We start from the raw sequence: 22,563 nt of genomic DNA, 5'->3' as shown, positions 1-22,563 counted from the left end.
CCCAAGTCTTATGGATGGGGTGGGATGAATGCTTATTAGAATAAGACTCCCTACATAGCCCACACTGCGATGCTCTGTAGTAAGTCATTTGTTTTTATTCAACCAATTCAGAGAATTCAGCCAGTCATACCCATTATTACCAGCAGATGGCACTGGAAAGTGATGGACACTTTATTTTTCGTCCTCAGGGAGGAACCTCTGGTGTTCACTGCATTTTTTGTCCCTGTACAACTGATCACTGGGGACAGGGAGATTTCTCCAGTGTGTTTAGAGTACTTGGCAACTTCAGTATTGTTGTGTGGCTGGAAAAAACTGCTATTTGAACCAATAATTGAATCCAAAGGAATAATTCCGCTACTAACATATTAAATACCAAATTCCCCCTGCTTTGACTTGATCCCTTGGTATTTCATAAAGTATGTGATGCTACCAAGCTAGAATTCATAGAATCATAGAGTTGGGATCATACAGGCCATCTAGCCCAACCCCCTGCTCAGTGCAGGATCAAAAACGCTTGATATCTTAACTCTACCCCCTTCCCTTTTTCTTCTCAGTGAGATTTTCTAGGGATTGAACCTGAGACATTCAGCACACAAAGCCACTGCCTCTGCCAATGAGCTATGGTCTTACATTGTGTTCCATATCATAAAAGGATAAAGAGCCAGAGATGGCATTACAGGTCCTCTCTAGCTGGTGGCTTTTCCCTAGATTTGCCAACTAGCCACAAATGCCTGAAATATTTCCCATGCACCTCAGAATTCTGTACTCTCCATGTCTTTGCTCAGGAACTCTATCATTTCCTTACAAGAACCCACAGGAAGCAGCTGAAGGAGGCAAAGCAGCTGCTAAACAGCAGGGCCTACCCCCCTACTGAGTACAAGGCTACAAGAGGAATGGCAATTCTAGAGAGTGTCTGTTAAGGAAGTAGTTGGTGCTCTGACAATTGTTGGCACATCTGCCTGGTACTCTATAGTCTTGTTCTTGGATTACTTGCTTAGCCTTTTGCAGTGGAAGAAATCTAGCCTGGTATTCATAATTCCTTCTTGCTGAATTCTTTGGGCCATGTATCACTGTTGCCCACCAACTTCCCTACACTCTGTGAATCCTGCTGGATTCGTTAGATGGACTCTGTCCACCTAAATCAGGGAGGAACCTCTGGTGTTCACTGCATTCACAGAGCCAGGCCTGAACCACATGGACATGAAACTGGGAGCTGCACATCAGAGCTTTGGGCAACTGGATGGTCACTATGGGAAAAACACGAAGTTACAGGACCTGAGAAAAATTCCACCCCTTAGACAAAGTGGGATAGCAATGAGACACTCAGAATGGAGGTTAAAATAATTCTTGAGCACTAACACCATTCTAATAATCTAGCCCAGTAAATTTAATCTCTGTCCCACAGTTACTCGAAATTCCTTTTCTAAGCTTTGTGTCCCAGTTCTCAAGTAGGAAAACAGATTTGAACAAGCTTCCTCCTCTCTAAGAAATGTAGTGAGTAAGACCCCACTATTTAGGTGGTTAAGGATTTACAAAAGATAAATGAAGCCCCAGACTTTTACATCAGGAGTTAACGTTCTCAGCAGCTAAAGCAATTAAAGGACTATTAGGACCAACTTTCACTAGATATTTATTTGGACAGTCGAATAAAGGGAAGTTAAAGTCAATTCAAGACGCTCTCTTTGAAAGAAGTTTATTGATACTGAAATTATTTGTTTATTTCCTGGTTGACAAAAACCTTCTCATGTGGTCCTTTAAAAAAATATCTTTATAGCATTGTCTCGTACTCTTCTCCATGCTCCTAAGTGCCCCCTGGCCTGCTCCTCTATTTCTAGACTGGGTCTCAAGGCAAGACATCTTAGGGTTTGCTGCCCCACCAAAAAAAACAAACAAACACACACACACAAAAAGAGGAAAAACATGTCAGCCCAAAGGAAGAAAAAGGCTAACGATCTAACCAAGGAGGGGGAAAAAACCAGCCATTTGAGGAGTTGTTAGGAGTCCCATATACAAAAAAGCACCGTTAAAAGTAAAATAGAATCAACAACATATATTTTCTACTGTAGGATAAGGTTCATCCCAATAATCATGAAACAGACTGGCATTCAACCTAAAATAGAAGCTGCTTTACCATCTGAGTCATTGCAAAGGGAAATCAAGGACAAAACAAAGGCTTAGAAAAGAGATTCCGTTCCCTCTAGGAGTTCTTCAGGAAGCCTGAGATGATGCTTTCCCATGTGGCACCTTGGCTATTAGAAGCTGGCTGCTCATTATCCCTATGTATCTTTGCTGTCTGAAGTTAAAGGATGGAGCTAAGCGGTTATGTTATCAAAAATACTTTTAACCGGGTCCTACAAGAACCTTATTCAGCAACTTCTTTTTGGCAGTGTTCACCATTGTTGCCAAATCTAGAGGACAGTGGGATAAGTTTAATACAGCCAAGGATTTATTTAATTTAAAAAGCACTTGCTCATTTAAATCAATACCAAAACTGATTTGGAAAGGAAGAAAGGGAAAGTGCAGAGTTATTTTTGACAGTCACTGCCACCAAGATAAAAAGAAATCAAAAGGAAAAATTGCATCATTTGCTGAGCTTGCTCTAATAAGCTCAGGTGGGGTTCACATAGTGGTGTGGCATGAAGAGCTCAAAAGGGGATCTGATTCACCAGGCTGGGTCTTCCTGGGCCCTTTGCAGATTGACCAAAACTGCAACCAAACTGAACTACACACAAGAATTAATAGCCACAATGACAGCCACTTGCTTGGGTAGCTTTTCTGGAGGGCTTCATTCAGACTGGCCTTCCTTATTTTGTTAGGGAGATGTAAACTCTCCTCTACAAATTTCAAGAAATTCTCAATTTCAGAATCCCTTCTGAAAAGAAGAGCCAAAATCTCAAGTCTGTGCAACAGTGAACAGTTTCCATCAGGAGTCCAGAGACCTGGCATCAGCCACATGGGGCTAATATAGGCTGGGAGGAGGTAGCTCCATCCTCTCAGGGCCAGCAGGCATGGTACTTTGCTCCCTACAGAGCAGGCAGTACCGTGAGGGATCATGAAGGATCATTAGCAGCTCTGACACACAGGGATAGGAAGAAGATGATGGTAAGAACTTCATGGTCACAACTGAGCGGGGGCATCCTCAAAGGTAATGAGGCTGGATTCCTGACCAGCCGTTTTTCCTGTGGTGACAGAGTCCCGGCTGTTCTCAGGGAGCAGTGGAATATCACCCTTACTGCTGTCTTCATCATCGTCCTCCATGCTGGGCCATGCCGACTGGTCTTCCACACGCTTTAGCCGCTCATTCAGTGCCTTTAGGGCCAGTTGTCTGGAAAATGAGAAGATAAGCCAATGAGTTAATACAGGCTGGTTTTAATGTTCTGCAACAGGCACTATGAAAGAGGTTACTATGTGTTTTGATCAGCTAATTAAAAAGGAAGAAAGGGACTACAACTCCTCCAAAAGACCATGGCTGATTCTGCACTAACTTTGTTTTTTCTGTTGGGGATGCTGCTGAATTCAGACTGATTTGAACTTGGATCTTCCTCTAACCCCCCTCCCCCCACCAAATTTAAACAGAAAGTGTTCTGCACTTGATTGGGAAAGCTCAGAGCGGGGAGGGGAGCCAAGCGCAGCAGGAGTCTCTATCTTTTCTTGAATAAGGGGGGAGGGGGGGGGAATCCAAGAGGCCAATCTCTGCTGAAAGAAGTTATGGCTTCTGGACTGCAGTAACTTTAAGACAAGCTTTGCAACCGAGCGGACGACTGAAGATGGCGCCGTAACAGCTGGGCTTCTGTCCGGCTCTTAAGCCATGCTGAGAGTCAGGAGCAACCGCACCTGGCAGACCTGAGCAGACACGCAAATCTCGCTCGCCGGTCGCCCCAGGAACCAGGAACGGCATCCTGAGGGTCCTACAGATCCGTGGAGACTGGGTTCTCCGGATCGCCGCGGCATGTGCTCAAGGTCATGATGGCGCCCTTGTCGTAAATAACTTTCTAAGCCTGAAACGACCAGCTGACATTCTTCCCAGATCATCTTTTACCAGACTGACAGGAGCCGAAGTCTACAACAGTAAAGACTGTGAGTTTTCTGGCTTTTCCTTTTCTTTCCCCACAAGCTCTCCCCCCCCTCAACCAATTTACAAGTGAATTCTTTCGTGGAGTGAGAGGCTCCCAGCTAATTATACCCACTAACCAAACAAAGAGAGAGCTTAAAGAAAAGAGAGACTTTAAAGTTTTGTTGGAGAGAGTTCAGTGGGGGAAGCTGACTTGATACGGAGATCGACAAACTGATAATTTTGGATCGCTCGTGCTCCCGCGAGACCTCACGAGACTTTCTGTTTATAGTTTGTGACTGCCTAGAACTATGGAAAAATTAACTAAGGCACAGCTTTTCCATTTGTTATGCGAAGGGAACTCAAAGATACTGAAAGCAGTCAATAAAGTGGAAAAGGAAATCCGAAAGACTAAGAAAGAGCTTTTAGACAGAACCGACGGTTTGGAAAAAACAGCTGATGAAAACACAATTCAGCCAACAATACTTCAAATGAGAATTCAATGTCTGGAAGTTAATCAACAGGAGGGGGAGAGAGCTAGGGACGTAAAAATCAAAAGCACCTTGGAAGAATTTGGGAAAACAGATTTAAGGAAGGAAAGTACCGAAAACCTGGAAGTCTATTTAGAGCAGGAAGTGATTTGGATCAACAAAATAAAATGACCATTGAATACTTACCGAGAAGGGTCCTTCTCTCCTGGGGTATAAGAGGACATCTTGCTGGGTGAGATTCCACTGTCGGATCAAGGGAGGCAGGAACTTAACAGTTCTTCTTCCTGTCCCTAGGTGGCCTCACCCGGCCTCTTCAGTTCGCCCACTGCCATAGCTGATTGCATTTTTGGCATTTTCTTAACTACAACATATAACCTAGGAACCTCTTAACAGAAGAAGAACGAAAGACATGTCACAGTGAACGAAAAACGAAAGAAAGCACATTATGACATATCAAGACACATGCTGAAAACTCTGCTCTGGGATAACTTCCAGATGCCTTACTGCCAGGTAACCTCTTTTCTTCGCTTGACGATGGCAGGGAGGGATCAAGATGTCCTCTTATACCCCAGGAGAGAAGGACCCTTCTCGGTAAGTATTCAATGGTCATTCTCCTCCTGGGGCGAGGACATCTTGCTGGGACCTCCCATAGCAGTCCACAAAATTTAGGGTGGGCCATCGTCGTCTGTGTTGAGCTGTACGCGTCTATCTTGTAATGGCGAATGAATGTTGAGGCGTTAGCCCATGTTGCTGCTCTGCAAATTTCGAGAATCGATGCTCTGCCAAACAAGGCCGCTGACGTTGCTGTGCTCCTTACTGAATGAGCTGTAATACCCCGTGGTGGGGTCAACTTCTGAGCCAAATACGCTTCCGCAATTGCCGCTCTAAGGCAACTACCAATAGCCCTGCTGGATAGCTTCGAACCCTGGTTGGGAGCTGCAATGGACACGAATAACGAGTCGGACTTTCTTATGTTCTCTGTTCTGATAATATAGGCCTTTAAGGCTCGCCGTACGTCTAAGGTGTGCCAAGTTATCTCTTTGGGATGAACCGGGTTCGGACAAAAGGATGGTAGGATTAGGTCTTGGCCAAGATGGAAGCTGGAAAGCACCTTTGGTTTGAAGGCCGGATCCGTTCTTAGTACCACTTTATCTTTATGAAAGATGCAGAGCTCTTTTCTGACCGATAGAGCTGCCAGCTCTGATATCCTTCTGGCCGATGTCACTGCCGTTAAGAAGATCGTCTTCATTCTCAGGTGTTTTAATGATATGTCCATTATGGGCTCGAATGGATGTTTGGTCATTCCCGTTAGGACTTTATTCAGGTTCCAAGTGGGGAACCTATGGGTAATTGGGCCCTGGATTTGGGTGGCTCCTTTTAGGAAGTGGACAATATGAGGATGCTTGGAAATGGGTTTTCCTTTAAAATTTGGAAGGACGGATACTAATGCTGCTACCTGCCGGCGAAGGGTGGCCACCCTCAGTCGTTTTGCCATACCATCTTGCAGGAACTGTAGCACATCTCGCAGCCTTGGAGTCAGGTGGTTCACCTTCTTCCTTCTGCACCAGCGAACGAAAGCCTTCCAAGAGGCATTGTAGATCCTGTTAGTGGACTGGCGTCTGGATGCCATGATCGTCTCGACTACTTCTGTACTGTAGCCTTCAGTTAAGAGGTGGCCCCGCTCAACCTCCAGGCGGTCAATTGAAGCCATTCCGGGTCCGGATGCCAAATGGGCCCTTGTTGTAGCATGTCCGGCTGTACTAGTATCAATAGAGGTTCCCTCAGCGACATGCGCACTAGGGACGAGAACCACGGTCGACGAGGCTATCTGGGAGCTATCAGTATCACCTCCGCCCTGAGTTCTTTGACTCTTGCCAGCAGGCGTGTTATTATCGCAAATGGAGGGAAGGCGTAAAGCAGGCCCTCTGGCCACTGGGCCAACAGGGCATCTGTGTTTTCCGCTGAAGGATGGAAGTACCTGGAGAAGAATCTGGGCATCTGGCTGTTTTCTGCTGTCGCGAATACGTCCATCCTCGGTTGGCCTAAGACTGATGTTACCCAGGTGAAGATTTGCGGTTTTAGCCGCCATTCGGCCGTGGACACTGTCGCTCTGCTCAGCCAGTCTGCTTGGACATTTTCTTTTCCTTTTATGTATTCTGCCCGTATCGATAACAGGTTGGCTTCCGCCCAGGCCAAGGTCTGCATGGCTTCCCTGTGAAGGTTTGAGGACCTGGACCCTCCTTGGTTGTTCAGGTAGGCTTTGGTCGCTATGTTGTCCGTTCTGACCAACACGTGAGTGTGCTTTAGTTGACACCTGAAGTGATGTAGCGCTCTGCGGACCGCCTTCATTTCTAGGACGTTTATGGGAAGTTTTGAGTCCTCTGAGGACCATCTTCCCTGGGCTGATTGGGTCTCCAGCGTGGCTCCCCAACCTCTCAGACTTGCGTCCGTGAACAGTTGTTTTTCCTCCCTGGGACCGAATAGCTTTCCCTTGGACAGGTTGGCGTTGTTGGTCCACCAGGTTAGACTGGTCTTTACGTGTATTGGTACCTTCACTTTCTTGTCCAGTTTTTTTGTTATTTGTTGTTGGAATGGGCGTAATAAGCCCTGGAGTCGGCGCGAATGTAGTCTCCCCCATTGTACCGTACAGAGGTTCGATACCAAGACGCCCATCATGCTCGCTAGCGTCATTAGGGGTAACGTTCTTCCCTGTATTATCTGATTTGCCAATCTTCTGTTTTTTTGTATTTTTTCTTCTGTCATGAAGAGCCTGGATGCTACAGTGTCTATTTGTACGCCCAGATGTTGGAGGGACTGGGACGGGGTTAGGGAACTTTTTTGGAGGTTCACAATGAATCCGAAGTCTTGAAGGATTTGCATCGCGATAGCGGAGTGGCTGACCGCTTGCTGGAGGGACTGGGCTCTCAGCAACAAGTCGTCCAAATATGGATGCAGGTGAATTCCCTGCTTTCGCAGGTAGGCCACCGGAGCAATTAACAGCTTCGAGAAAACTCTGGGTGCGGTCGAGAGTCCAAATGGTAAGGCTTTGTATTGGTAGTGGTTCCGGCCCACGCAGAACCTGAGGAACTTCCTGTGGCCGTGTCGGATCGGAACATGCAGGTTCTGTGAGGTCTAGTGATGTGAGGTACTCTCCTCTTTGTATCGCCTCTGAGATGGATTTGAGTGTTTCCATCCTGAAATGACGAAGTTAGATGAAGCGATTTAGAAATTTTAGGTCTAGGATTGCTCGCCAATCCCCATTGGATTTTGGTACTGTGAAAAACACCGAGTACACTCCCGTCCTTTCCTCTCCGTGAGGTACGGGTTCTATTGCCTCAATGTCTATCAGGTGCTGTATAGTGGCTTGGGTTCTTTCTAGCTTTTGTTTGGACTTTGGGTGGGGTGACTGTACGAAGTGGTTTGGTGGGGTTTTCAGGAATTCGATGGCGTAGCCCTTTTCTAGAATTTCCAATGACCAGCTGTCTGCTTGGTATCTTGTCCACTGTTCCAAGAATCGGGCTAGTCTTCCTCCCACTGGGACGATGGAGTCATGCCTTGTGAGGCTTCCCGTCTCTTTCTTGCTTTGGAGGAGGATTTCCTCTCTGGAACCTGTTGGGGTAGCCGCCCCTGAAGGTTTGTCTGTTGTTGGACTAGCCAGATCTCCTGTCCTGTCTTTGTCTGCTGTATGAACCAAAGGAACGAAAGGAGTTACCTGTAAGTTGGGAGAACCGCCTATCTGTTCTCCTGAGGTTTCTTGGCATTACTCTCTTTTTATCACGAGTCTCCACGAGGACCTTGTCCAAGGACTCCCTGAAGAGCTTGGATCCATGAAATGGATATGCCGTGACGATTGACTTTGCTTTGGTGTCCGCCTGCCATGCTCTCAGCCACAGTGTTCTCCTTGCCGCAGCCGCTGTGGCCATGGCTCTGGCGTTGAATATGGATGCATCTAAGGTGGCATCTGCTGAAAAACAGGCTGCTTTTAGCACTCTATTCATTCCTTCTGCCACCCTCTTATCTGGGTCTGGTAGTAGCTGAATCAGCTTCTTTACCCACATGATTGTGGCCCTTGACACAATTGATGCTATAGAGGACGCTCTTATAGACATTGCTAAGGTTTCATGGGTTTTACGTAAGGCGAAATCCGCCTTTTTATCCATTACATCCCTCACGGATCCCTGGCCATCTTCCGAGAGAAGACCATAGGATTGCAGCCCTACTACCGGGACATCCACAATGGGTGTTCTTAAGATTTCTTCTGCATAATCAGGCATCGTGTACAGCTTTTTTGCACATGCTGGCAACTGCCTGTTTGCCATGGGCTTTTCCCATTCTGCTCTAAAATTTTTCTCAAAAAATACCGGTAGGGGAAAGTTTCTAGGGACATCCTCCTCTGGGGGAAAGTATTCTTTATTGCCATAAGGCCTTCTAGGGTCCTGATCCTCTGGATCCTCCGTTCCCTGTTTCCATTTTAAGTCTAATGCGCTAAGGCATTTTGATAAGAGATACTGATAGTCTTCTGGTTTAAAAAATCTTTTGGATACCTCAGGTAATTCCATAATTTCAATCACTTCTTCATCAGATAAAAATTCCCCATCTTCCTTTACTGAGGATTCATCTGCTGTGGAAGGATAATCCCCCGTCAGGGCTCCAATGGGGTCTTTTGCGTGCTGCCTTTGTGGGCCAGGAAGGTCTTTGCTCGGCCAGATCCCCATATTCCTCCCTCTCTGAGTCAGGGGAAGCCTGCCTGTAATATCTATGCCCCTCAGGCCCTTTTTCCCTTTTTGCTAGCTGTGCTTGCACTACCTCTGAAATACAAGCAATAAGTTCTTTTGATAATAAATGTTGCCCACTGGGCCTTACTGTATCCCTGGATTGACTCTCCTCTCCTTCCATCTCGGCTCCGGTATCCTCGCGAGCAAGCGTGAACCGGGCCGGAGCTGTGGAGCCTCCCGCCCGATTTTCCTCAAAATGGCCGCCGCGCGTCTTCTCCTTGCTTTTTTCCCGCGCTTCTGTCTTCTTGCGGCGTTTTGCCGCTTGGCGGCTTGGCTCCGCGGTGGCTGGTTTAGGGACGGCCTGCGGCGCGCCCTCCAGCATCTTGTGCTCCTGCTCTGTTGGCTCCATCGGTGCCTCCAGTTCTCCGTCGGACAGGAGGTCGTCTGCCATGGCACAGAGCGGAGCCGGCAAAGGGGCTTCGCTGGGAGGTTTGCCTTTAACGGCTTTCTCCAGAGCCGAGCCTTCAACAGGGTAGGGGGGGGGGGGAATTTTTTTTTTTTTGAAGAGGAGAGACAGACGGAGACTAACAAACACACAGGTATTTCCACGGAAGGTAAGGTAGATAGAGATGAGGTAAATAGAGTAAGAATAGGCTGAAATCAGTTCGGGATCTTCCAGCTCAACTGCTCTCCCTCCGAGGCAGAAACCGAACTGAAGAGGCCGGGTGAGGCCACCTAGGGACAGGAAGAAGAACTGTTAAGTTCCTGCCTCCCTTGATCCGACGGTGGAATCTCACCCAGCAAGATGTCCTCGCCCCAGGAGGAGAAAGAGTCTATTCAAAGGCGACAGCACGCAGGAAGCTATCAGGAGATATCTCTGTGCGACCAGAGGAAGAGATCCGGATTGATAAAGTATACAGAGCCTACTTAAAGGTGACTGCAAGCAAGAATCAAGCAAGAGACTTCTTTGGCCCTGACAGAAGGACAACTAGAAATACTCTATGCAGGAATCATCAGGCGTTACTATGGAAAAAAACACAATTTCATTTTCTGCGACCACCTGAAGGATGTGATGAACAGTGGAGCATTCTCCTGGTTTCCTGTGGGAAAGACAGCAGCAGTAACTTTTAGGTCAGGACCAATATATGAAGGGAACTGACTTTATATTATCTAAGACAATAATAGAATATATTCTTATAATAGATTACTATAGAAACTATACTTCATTCTTATAATAGATTATACTCTCATATGTATCAACAATTAATCTGCTAAGAAAGATGGTAATAAATTCTAGATCAGGATCAATATGTGATGGGAACTGAATATGTATGCCAATATGTATGCTAAAAGAGGATGGCAAACTATACTTCATATGTACTAACAAGACAGCAGCAGGGCCAATTTATGAAGGGGACCGACCTTATATCACTTAAGATAATAATAGAATATATTCTTATAACAGATCATACTCTCATATGTATTAACAATCATTTTGCTAAGAAAGATGGTAAAAACTTCTAGATTAGGATTAATATGTGATGGGAACTGAATATGTATGTTAAAAGAGGATGGCAAACCATATCAGCTGGTCGCTTTTTTTCTCTTTACTTTTCTGTAAATGCTTCATATAATAATAAATAATAAAATTATATATATATATATAAAAAAAAGCTTTGCAACCGAGAACCAGGAAGTCTTTGAAATGAGATCCTGGTCAATCAGGGAAGACTGCTTTGCTATGAGGCATGAAGAAGGAAGTTAATTCACAAAAAGCAGAGATCTGCACATTTACTGATGCCGATTTTTGAAATAGCGAGGCTTATATTCACCTCTGGATATTGTGGGGGAAAGGTAGGGTCACCGCAAAACAATTGTGCATGTTATTTATTTTATTTTATTTTATTTATTTATTTATTTATGGTCATTTAGACCAAAATTTTAGATGCACTACTATACAATAGCAGTTTGTAAAAGGGAAGATGATACATTAAAAGGTTAAAAATGCATCAACAATAAAACTTAAAACTTCTCCACCATAAAAGCCAACATTTAGAAGCATTAACTGCCGTTGACTATTTTACACGGATAAAATGAACCATAACAGCATAAAAGCTGTTAAAATATAAAACAAAAGACAAGATTAAGAGGCTACATCTACTAACCAAAAAACATAAGAAGTTCTGTGGACCTATTATGGCTATACATGAGTGACCCATTCTTTCCTAATTCTTAAAGCTAGCCACGCAAATTTTGCTACTTTCCTAGTTAACAAATTATCTGTATCTGATAGCAATATTTGCAGGTGATGCTTTCTCAGGTCGCGAGGGAATTCTATAAGCATTGGTACTAATGCACCTGTGTGAATATGATTATACAGCTTGCACTCAAATAAGATGTGTTCTGTGTTCTCTATTTGACCCTCATTGCAGATACAGAGTCGATCCTTGAGAGAGAGTCCATCAAATTTCCCACTCAAGTAAGCAGAGGGCAGGGCATTGTGACGAAGGAGGGTAAAGGATCTCCTGTGCTCAGGATTTGCCACTTTTCTTAGATATTGCATCTGGGTGTTCCTGTTTAGGAGATCTTTCCTAAAGAGTGGGTCCTGAATATTGTTGAGATCATAACAGGCAGATTGGGCAGTCTAGAAAAGGTCCAGTCTAAATTTCTGAGGGCAATTCTGGCTATACCAAACAACATCTCAAACGTAGCAGTTAGGATTGAGACAGGTATGGTCAACGTTCAGTCCAGGCTTTGGATAGCTACCTTTACATTCTGGCTAAAACTACTTTTCCAACAGCAAGGTCTTGCATTTTTATGTATTCATATTTATATACTGCCCTCCCCGAAGGCTCAGAGTGGTTTACATGTAACTGAAACTATACATGAAATCACATATAATAACATTAATATTATTAATTGATAAACTGAGTGACAGTATAACATAACAGTATATCATAACGTAAACAGTGGTAACTCGAACAGGTCCAGGAGTCTTAGTGGGTTTCTGGGGGTGGGGGACCAGGGGCCTTGCAGATGTTGGTTGGTTGGCCTGGCCTCAGCCAAATGCCTGTTGGAAGAGCTCCCTTTTGCAGGCCCTGCGGAACTGTTTTAGTCCCATCAGGGCTCTGATCTCCTCTGGGAGCTCGTTCCACCAGGTGGGGGCCAGGGCAGAGAATGCTCTGGCCCTGGTCAAGGCCAGGCAAACTTATTTTGGGCCAGGGACCAGTAGCTGGGTGGCGGCAGCAGAGCATAAAGCTCTTTTGGGGGCATAGGCAGGGAGGCGGTCCCTCAGGTACACTGGGTCCTGACCGTGTATGGCCTTGAAGGTAATTACCAGAACCTTTAACCTGATCTGAAATTCAACTGACAACCATTGCAATTGATGTAGTATGGGCCAGATGTGGGATCTCTACGGTGTCGCTGTGAGGATCCTGGCTGCTGCATTTTGGACCAGCTGTAGTTTCCGGGTCAAGGCTAAGGGCAGGCCTGCATAGAGCGAGTTACAGAAATCCAGCCTGGAGGTGACCGTCGCATGGATCACTGTGGCTAGGTGTTCTGGGGCCAAGTAGGGCGCTAGTAGCTTGGCTTGGCGGAGATGGAAGAATGCCAGCATCCAGGATCACACCCAGGTTCCTGGCGGAGTGAGCCGTAGTAAGCTCTACGCCATCCAGGGTGGGCAGGCGCGCTTCCTCACATAGGCCCTTCTTACCCAGCCACAGGACCTCCGTCTTTGAAGGATTGAGCTTCAGGCGACTCTGCTTGAGCCATCTCGTCATTGCTTCCAGGCAGCTGGCTAATGTTTCTGGGGGAGAGTCAGGGCGGCCATCCATCAGGAGGAAGAGCTGGGTGTCATCTGCATACTGATGGCAACCCAGTCCAAACTTACATACCAGTTGTGCGAGAGGGCACATGAAAATGTTGGAATACAATAGGCGAGAGGACTCCATAAGTAAGTTGTCGGCGGTCTGATGTTCTCTCTCCTAATGCAACCCTCTGTCCACGATCCTGGAGGAAGGGGATCAGCCACTGAACGGCTGTCCCTTGTAGGCATCGATGAAACAGCGAGCTAGAAGCTCATGACTGACTGTGTTGAACGCTGCTGAGAGGTCTAGTAATATCAGCAGTGCCGACCCGCCTTGGTCCAACTGGCGGCGGAGGTCGTCCGTCAGGGTGACTAGCGCTGTCTCTACCCCATGGCCAGGCCAGAAACCAGACTGGGATGGGTCTAGGACCAAAGCTTCTTCCAGGTATTCCATCAGTTGGTTTGTGACTGTCCTTTCTATCATCTTCCCCAGAAACGCTAAATGCGAGACGGGTCTGTAGTTATTAGGCTCTCGCGGATCTAGAGATGTTTTTTTCAGCAGTGGGCACACCACAGCCTCTTTCAATCCCTCCGGGAATTCACCCATTGTGAGAGACAGGTTGAATATATCCCGGAGGGGGCCCTTTATCATTGTGCCAGGATGGGCAAGGGTCCAGTGGGCATGTGGTTGGCCTTGCTGTTGCTAGTATCCTGTCCATTTTGGTCAGCGTGAAAGAAAATGTTGCAGAGGGAAAAGTTAAAGTGCCCAAAATCAAAGTGGAAATCGAATTCAGTGTAGATGGCAGGGATTTATTTGAGCTGGCAGTGATAAAAAGCCTCATGCAGACTACACATATATATTAATACTAGTAATCAAGCCCGCTGCAGCTAAATGCAGCGGGTGCTAGGACTCACCGACGGCGGCGGCGGGCTGGTCGGCGTCGTCGTCGGTGGCGGCGGCAGCAGGCAGGCAGGCTCCGTCGGGCGGCAGGCTGACGCGGCGAGAGGCGCTTTGCGCTTTGCGCCTCTCGCTGCGTCAGGCCGGGAGCAACTGCGAGCCGCGCTGTGCGCGGTTCGCAGTTGCTCAGGCTGGGAATCGGAGGGACCAATCGGCAGGCGCTTTGCGCCTGCCGATTGGTCCCTCCGATTGTCTGTCGTGAGGAAGGGTCCAACCCGGACCCTTCCTCATCACGGACAAAGCCCACCTCAAGGGGGCTTAACGAATTATTTAGTCCGTGGCGCCCGTGGCGCCACGGGCTGTTTAAAGATATATGGCGGATCCCTCCTGTTTCATCCTTCTAATATAGACAATATGTATTCTGGCCACTTCCATACAGTTCCATACAGTAGGCCTACACATGTCTACAGTAGCCATCATTAGAATAAGATATTCTAGTAATGGCTTTAAATTTTCTTTTGTTTATCTACTGTAACCTCTAATAATAAGTTCCTAGGATGAATCCGGCCTCAATAAAAACTAAGGAATATATTTCCTACCTTTCTCTACCAAATAGTTCTGTCCTGTCAGACAACAAAAACGTTTCCAACCACGATAAACTCTTAAACTTTTTGTACTGTTGCTGAAACTGCTTGCCGTAGTAGTCCCTTCTGACCCAATGACAAAGCAAAAAGAGTAATTTCACCCCCTTTCTGCTCCGTATTATAGTCTATTGATCTATTTTATTTATTTATAGTCCACTTCTCTCACTGAGACTCAATGCAGATTACACTGTGCAAATCTGATAGATATTATTTCTTGCAGGTTGATGACAGGAATCAATATTCTGGGGATGAGAAGGGATTACAGGAGGAAGGAGAAAGAGGAGAAACTCCACAACAATTGGCACCTTCTGTTGCTGAAACTCAGAATCAAACCCATCAAGATGATTAAATTATGTGACTATCAGTAGGGACTAGCATAAGGAACAGGAAATAATATCAGGATGGTGGAGGTGATTTGAAAAAAGACACTGAGAAGAAAGAGGGATGTATGTCACATTCTGTGAAACAGTAATGTTATGCTTCCTTGTCCTTTTAATTATCCTTCTCTCCCAAATAGTTCAGTCCATGTACAGCTTTGTAAACAGGCTGCATTCTAGGCATGTTGTATATTTCCACCTTTTAATATTAAAAGTTCATGATAGTGCATCTGTCCACTGTGCACGCTTTGACTGTTTTGCTCTCTAATCCTCAAAAAATAGTTATGAATCCAGACAAAGGAATGGATATAAGAGGATAACGAAAAACACACTGGAAATAAATGAAGAAAATAATACACCTATGAATATTTTTTTAATTTGCGCAATTCTAAGTCTGTTTCATGAGCCTCTTGTGGCGCAGAGTGGTAAGGCAGCCGCCTGAAAGCTTTGCCCATGAGGTTGGGAGTTCAATCCCAGCAGCCGGCTCAAGGTTGACTCAGCCTTCCATCCTTCCGAGGTCGGTAAAATGAGTACCCAGCTTGCTGGGGGGTAAACGGTAACGACTGGGGAAGGCACTGGCAAACCACCCCGTATTGAGTCTGCCATGAAAACGCTAGAGGGCGTCACCCCAAGGGTCAGACATGACTCGGTGCTTGCACAGGGGATACCTTTACCTTTACCTTTTTAAGTCTGTTTCACTGTCCTCACTTAGAGAATGACTGCAATATATTTTTTAATAGGGCAGCAGTCCACAACCTTTTTCGTGTTGCGGACCACTGCCAAGGGGTGGGGGGAGAGGATGACCCAGGGCCCAGCGTATGTGCGGCAGCCCCCGTGAAAAAGCGCATGTACAGGCCTGCCGCACATGCACGTTTGTGCTCCTGGTGAGGCCACAAATGTGCATGCGTGGCGGCTCTGCGCATGCATGCATGCATGAAACTGCCGCTTGTGCGCGTTTGCGGCCCTGTGGGCGCAAATGTGCATGCGCGGCAAGTCTGCACATGCACGCTTGCGCCGGTGGTGTGCCGACGGCTGCGCTTCCCTCTCTCCCCCACACCCGCAGCAAGAAGCTTCCCGGGCTGCAAGCTAATTGGCCGTTTTGGCAGCCGATTTGCTTGCAGCCTGGCGAGCTTCTCGCTGCGGGGGGGGGGCAGGGAGAGGAAGCCACGGCCCAGTGCCAAGGTCTTTGCGGCCCGGCTGCAGGCTGCGGCCAGGGGGTTGGGGACCACTGGAATAAGGAACACCCAAAGTGCAGTTAAAACATAAGTTCCCAGTTACTGATTCACATCTGAGTTCACCGATCCCTATCCAGGATAGTCTAAAACTGATTCCTTCAACCATTCCCTGCAGACTAAGAACATCACTGTAAGACTCCCCATTCAAATTTACATGGTTGCGTAACAAGTATATGTTTTAAATTCACAGTGAAGGCTGTCCGTCCCTTTTCCTTTCAGACAAGGAAATCAAGTACTCCTCTCTGGAGGACCGCATTCTGGATTTGCAGAATGGTAGCCAATAGACTTTGGACTTCAATGGCTCTCTTTCTCCCACCTGAGCAACTCTGTCACCTTAGAGACACCTCCTTTTCACCTTTTCCACCAGGTACTCAGGAATATCAACTCTTGGCTTTCTAACAAACCACATGCTGAAAGACAGAGGGAGTGACATGACAAAGCAGTCCACAAACAGAACCATTACCTGGAAAAAAACCCCCAATGAAACTAAGGGGAGATTTATTAATACCTTCCACATTGGCTAAAAAAGAAACATACTCTAATCAAACCCAATATTTCAATGAGCAACTAGCACATTGTAATTCTGGTCAGAAAAAGATGAGGAGAGCTGGTGTTTTGGGGTTTTTTAAACCCTGCTTTGTACTACCCGAAGGAATCTCAAAGTGCCTTACAACAGACACTCTGTGAGGTAAGTGAGGCTGAGACAGCTCTGACAGAATTGTCACAGGTCTAAGGTGACCCAGCTGCCTGCATGTGGAGACGTGGGGAAATCAAATCCAGTTCTCCAGATTAGTGGCTGCTGGTTTTAACCACTACAACAAGCTGGCTCTCTACTTATCTTTTGAGATAATACCGTCAATTCAATCTCTGAATATTACATCACTTGCATATTACATCACTTGCACAAGTGTCATTGCAGAATAGTTTACTTCTTGGGAAAAGGTTAGGAGCCCCTTAGATATATAAGCACCCAAATAGAATAACAAATAAATCCACTGAAACACCAACGTGCACCTGTAATTCCTGATGAAACATGGGGTTCTTCATAAGCACAGCTGTCCCAAAATCAAAGACAACTAGAGAAGTCCTTAGCTGCACAAGAGTTATATGCACATGCAAACTGAACTAAGGACAAAATTAAAGGCCAAGTATGAATAATTCTGTTTAACTTGTATGCGGAGATCATTATAAAAGAGATTGAATTTGAAGACTCTAACACTGGAATTAAGATGGAGGAAGAAATATAAATAATCTTGGTATGCTGATGACACTACCCTTTTATCAGAAACTAAAGAAAGGCCTAGAACAGCTGATCGCAAAAAATCAGGGAAGAAAGCAAGATGCTCAGCCTTTTCTTAAACATTAAAAAGACAAAAATGATGACCACTGCAAAAAAACATGTCACAATAACAATTGAAGAGATTGAATACTTTCAAGAATTCATTTTTCTTAGATTAGATTAAGACAAATTAATAAAAGTGGTGATTGTAGTATGGAAATAAAATTTCAAATTACTCCAGGTCGCTCAGCAATGACAAGCTTGGACTCAGCATGGAAAAGCAAAGACATAAACCAGATTACCAAATGTAGATCTATCATATTTCCAATAGCCGCTTATGGCTGCTAAAGTTGGACAATGAAAAAATCGGACAAGAGGAGAACTGATTCACGAACTCTGGTGCTGGAGAAGGCTTTTGCGGGTTCCATGGACAGCAAAAGTCTCAAACAAGGAAATGCTAGAATGTATAAAGTCTGATATATCAATGAAAGGCAAAACCAAGAAACTCTGGCTTGCTTACTTTAGCCATATCATGTGATCCAACTCACTGGAGAAAGCAATTATGCTAGGATTGGTCAGTGGTAAAAGGAAACAAGGCTGACAATAGTTAGACACAATCAAAATAAACACTGGCCAGAGCATCATACAACTAAAAGAAACAGTTCCAGATAGAAAGATGTGGCAACAGTTGTGCCATAAGATCGCCAAGAGTCAGACACAACTGAATGGCTAACATCATCATCATCATCATGAATAATTCTATAAAAGGGGGTAATAGAAAGTAAGAGTGTGACCTCAGTGCACAAGTTTATTGGACACTTAAAATCTGACACCTTTCAACTTTACTAAAAATATTTTAGGACTGTATGTTGCTAAATATAATAAAAACAAAAATGAAAGGTTTCCCCTGTAGAAAGTGCCCCAATGTTATATTCCCTAGGCAATATTTACACACCCTACCAATACAGTGTTGTTATTATTATTAGCTACTCAATAATTTAACCTTATGCAAAGTGAGGCCCAATTTAAGCTCCCTGAAACCAATGGGAGACTGGAGTATCTATGGATAGGACTGTACTATGAATCCTTCAGTTTGCTCTAGGTTTCATAAGCAGTGTATTAACTGTACAAGAAAGATGATTGTCAGGTTTGGCAAGCAGGCAGCTACTTGTTCTACATTGTTTTTAACTTGTCAAGGTATGACACTCATTTAAAGCAAGTCTCCTAGAGCTTTGCTTGGGGTGGAAGGCACACAAGGGTGTGGCAGTTGTTTCTTCTATTACTAAGTAGAGACAGCTCTGCATAAATTCTCTGCATAAATTCAACCCATTTAATTCTCAAATCGGACCAAACAGGATTAATGCAAGGAAAGTCCTGTATTTTTTAAACATATGACAATAGCCTATTAAAGGCACAATCGAAGATGGATATCACTTTTTAATTTCAAAATGTGGGGAAAATAGAAATTCAGATCATTAAACAAAAAACTCTTTTAAGAAACATTCTTAGTGTTTGTCACTAAAATAATTAGAAAGAAATTAATGATTACCTGGTATTTGGATGATCAAACTGAATCAAGTTTGAAGAACACAACTGGCAATTTGACATGTTTCCAAAATGATTCTAATTTTGTTTTGTTAAGCATGACAGAAGATCTGTTGAAGTTAACGGCATATATTTTCACAAACAATTCTAAGTGCTTAGTGACAAACTGACAAAAGAATTTGTGTCCCTTAAACAAGCACCTAAGCCGACTATATGTTTAGTATAAATGCCATATACTAGCAGGTCTCCAACATGGGTAAAGACCCCCCAAAAGGACTATCTCAAAAGTTGGTTCTGAGGTCAAGAACCATAAGGAACAACATGTGAGTCAAGAGAGCTGAGTTTGCCTTTGTAGAATTACAAAATGTTCCATACTGCTATATATAAATCCTAAGTATGAAAAACAAAATATTAACTTAATAATTATTAATATTGTGGAGGGAGGAAAAAAAATGAAATTACTTTCCAAGAGGTACTAATAACTACAGTAAAGTAAAACTACAGTAAAAATTGCTAAAGCCAGGGCAGGATTTGCAGAGCCTGGATTGCCACATAATTCTCTTCCTGGCAGTCTCCTGCCCCCTAAGGGCAACATTTTGGCCTACAATGGGAGAGAGGAGTCAAGGAAGTCCTGTTCTGCTGGTGCAAATCAGCAGAGATTTACCATAGCATTCAAGGCTTATAAGTGGGTCCCATTTCAAAAAGTTTTGAGCACCAATGCTATGCACAAAACTATTTTGTTTTTCAACAAAATTTTGGTGTTTTTTTTTTGTCAATAGTAAGGTAAAGGTAAAGGTAAAGGTCCCCTGTGCAAGCACCGGGTCATGCCTGACCCTTGGGGTGACGCCCTCTAGCGTTTTCATGGCAGACTCAATACGGGGTGGTTTGCCAGTGCCTTCCCCAGTCATTACCGTTTACCCCCCAGCAAGCTGGGTACTCATTTTACCGACCTCGGAAGGATGGAAGGCTGAGTCAACCTTGAGCCGGCTGCTGGGATTGAACTCCCAGCCTCATGGGCAAAGCTTTCAGACGGCTGCCTTACCACTCTGCGCCACAAGAGGCCCTTTTGTCAATAGTACCCCCCCCCAAAAAAAATCCCAAAACATACAGAAAAACTGAAACCAAAAGATCATCATTACTTCATTAATACTTCAGGAGACATATGAAATAAGCAATCTAGAATACATTGGGTTATATCCATCACAAAGACTGAACAAGTTCCCTGCTCCGCAAAGTGACCCTTTTGTACCTTGAGGAAAAATGTTCATTTCCAGAGATACAGGTCTGAGGTGAACAAACAGCCACATGGAGCAGTGAACTGCAGTCAGAAAGCAGAGTTCAGCTGGCAGCAATAGTGATTTTGTCTTCCTTCCTCTTCCCACTGCTGCCTTCAGATCCTCATGGTCGTTAGTCAATGTAGATCCTATGATCCCATAAATAAACTTTCCTAGCACAGAAAAGGACTGCTTGGTGGGAAGGGAAAGATGACTGCCCATTACCTTCTGCCTATTGTATAATGTTTGCTTAAAGGCAGATTCTCATAGATAAGAATTTAGGTATGAAATGAAATATAACTCATGATTAGTTCTGTTATGGAATTAGATGAATTCTATCCTTTTCATAATCTCTGACCACTCATCTCATATAGGTAGTTTTGCATTCAGGAAATTTACCTTCTCCGTTCAGCATCCTGCGGATCTGTTCCAGGTAAGCTGATAGTAATGGACGAAGGAGCGCCGACATCATAACGCTTCACTGTTTTTCGACAGACTTTCACTTTCACCAAGATACTGTGCACAAGGTTAGCCACGAAGCCAACCACAGGTTGCAAGATCTCGGGGAAGAACGTGGCAAATGCAAAATGGTCTGACATGTCACCTCGTCCTCTGCTGTGCCGCTGGTAAAAACGGAGATATATCCAACTGGAAAGCACTCCGAAACCGTAAGAAGCCAAGACATTGCTTTCAATTAGAGTGGTCAATCTCAAAACTGCCAGAATCAGGAGCAAGAGCATGGGGACAACCTTCATTCGCACCTGAGGTACTTTCAAGACAGTACTGTCACCCATGGTCTGCTTGAGGGCCACCAAGACACCTCCAAGGAAGCCTAGCATGCCATAGATTCGAACAGTAAATAGGTAGGAGAGATTGAATGATGCCATATAGGTGAGAAGATAAGCAAAGGCCCCCAGGAGCCCAATCGACACATTCACCACAGCAAAGAAGATCAGAAGCTCCAGGGCTCCCCACAGTGGCTCAAGCAACCTTCCTGCTATCACCACTGTGGCCAGACTCACGCCTACATTCCAGATATGTTTTTCCACCACACTGTGGGTTGCCAACGTCCAAATCCAGAAGTTGGGTGGGAAGAGATACCCAGGTGTCACCCCAAGTCCAAAAGCTGTGTCCACAGCAAAGGAAAGAAGGTAGAGCAGGATTACAATGGCACATATAGACTTCACTACTACACTGGTACTGGCCAGGACAGCCAAGAAATGTTGCCGAGCTACTGGAAGGTATCTGTTCATGTTTATATCCGCACGCTCTGCCCCACCAGACGGGACCCTGGATCCAAGAGACTCGGCTTCGGGGCGGCTGGGAAGAGGAGCTGGTAGCCGGGGGCCCTCTCCCTCCTCTCAGCGCGGAATGCCCGCCAACTCTGCCACCTTCTTCCGCATAGCGCCCACAGCGGCTGGGTCTTGGCGCTTCACCCGGCCTGCCTCCCAGCGGGAAGCATCGGAAGCCCCTCTCCAGCACCAGCGCCAGCGGCCACCCTGACGCAGCAGCGGCCCCGAGGAGACTGGCGTGGGGCGAGAGGCTCAGAGGCCCACAGGTGACGAGGCGAGCGGGCGGCTGGTCTCCGAGAGCGGGCGCAGGCGGGCTCCTCGCAGCCCCATTCAGCTGTACAGCGGGGGCGGAAGGCCTTCAGGGAGAGCCTCCTCCACGGGCCTCCCTCTCTCTCTCTCTCTCTCTCCCCGCCGGAAGTTGAGCCTTCTTCCGCCGCCCTCCCCACCGCCACCACTGGGCAGGCACTCTCCCTGCTTCCCAAAGACCGGGTCTTCCAGGCCTCCGCCCACGGAAGCAAACAGCGGGACTGCGCCTGCGTAGCTGCGAAGAGTCGCTTCCCGGCGCACGCTGGAAGATGGAGTCTGAAGCTTCCCTCCCAGCGAGGGCACCGAATGAGAAAACGACTACCAATCCCAGCCTGCATAGGGCTCTGGCAGCTGCGGGAAACTGCGGGCGGGAGGGAGAGTGGAGTCTGGGAGATGGATCTTGTCAGAGCCCCGGTCAGTGGGGGGAGGAGGGTTGGCGGCCGAGGAATGCTGACGCTGCGTTCCGCGCAGGCTGCCGGGCTATGTCGTGCTGGGAAGGGCAGGGCAAGCGCAGCAAAGGGCGCCGGCTCAGACAGCAGCACTACGTAGCAGGGAAGCGGCATCTGTCTGCAGCACGGGTGTGCACGCTGTGGCTCTCCACACGGCCACGCACTACAATTTCCATGAGCTCTTGTACAGTCGATGGACATC

The 22,563-nt window shown here is 46.0% G+C and overlaps 1 protein-coding gene across 1 annotated transcript; it reads right to left on the bottom strand.

Annotated features, from left to right (window-relative positions):
• Window positions 1-1,677: 1,677 nt before the first annotated feature.
• Window positions 1,678-22,097, bottom strand: TMEM115 (transmembrane protein 115). The gene is made up of 2 exons (XM_077325959.1): window positions 20,714-22,097; window positions 1,678-3,325 (listed from the first exon to the last, which is right to left on the bottom strand). The coding sequence occupies exons 1-2, from the start codon at window positions 21,565-21,567 to the stop codon at window positions 3,118-3,120; spliced, it is 1,062 nt and encodes a 353-aa protein (XP_077182074.1). The 5' UTR covers window positions 21,568-22,097; the 3' UTR covers window positions 1,678-3,117.
• Window positions 22,098-22,563: the final 466 nt, after the last annotated feature.

Source organism: Paroedura picta, chromosome 3 (assembly GCF_049243985.1).
Source record: "Paroedura picta isolate Pp20150507F chromosome 3, Ppicta_v3.0, whole genome shotgun sequence".
Classification (NCBI taxonomy): Eukaryota; Metazoa; Chordata; class Lepidosauria; order Squamata; family Gekkonidae; genus Paroedura; species Paroedura picta.
The sequence above is the reverse complement of the archived record's forward strand: the minus strand, read 5'-3'. Positions and strand labels throughout refer to the sequence as shown.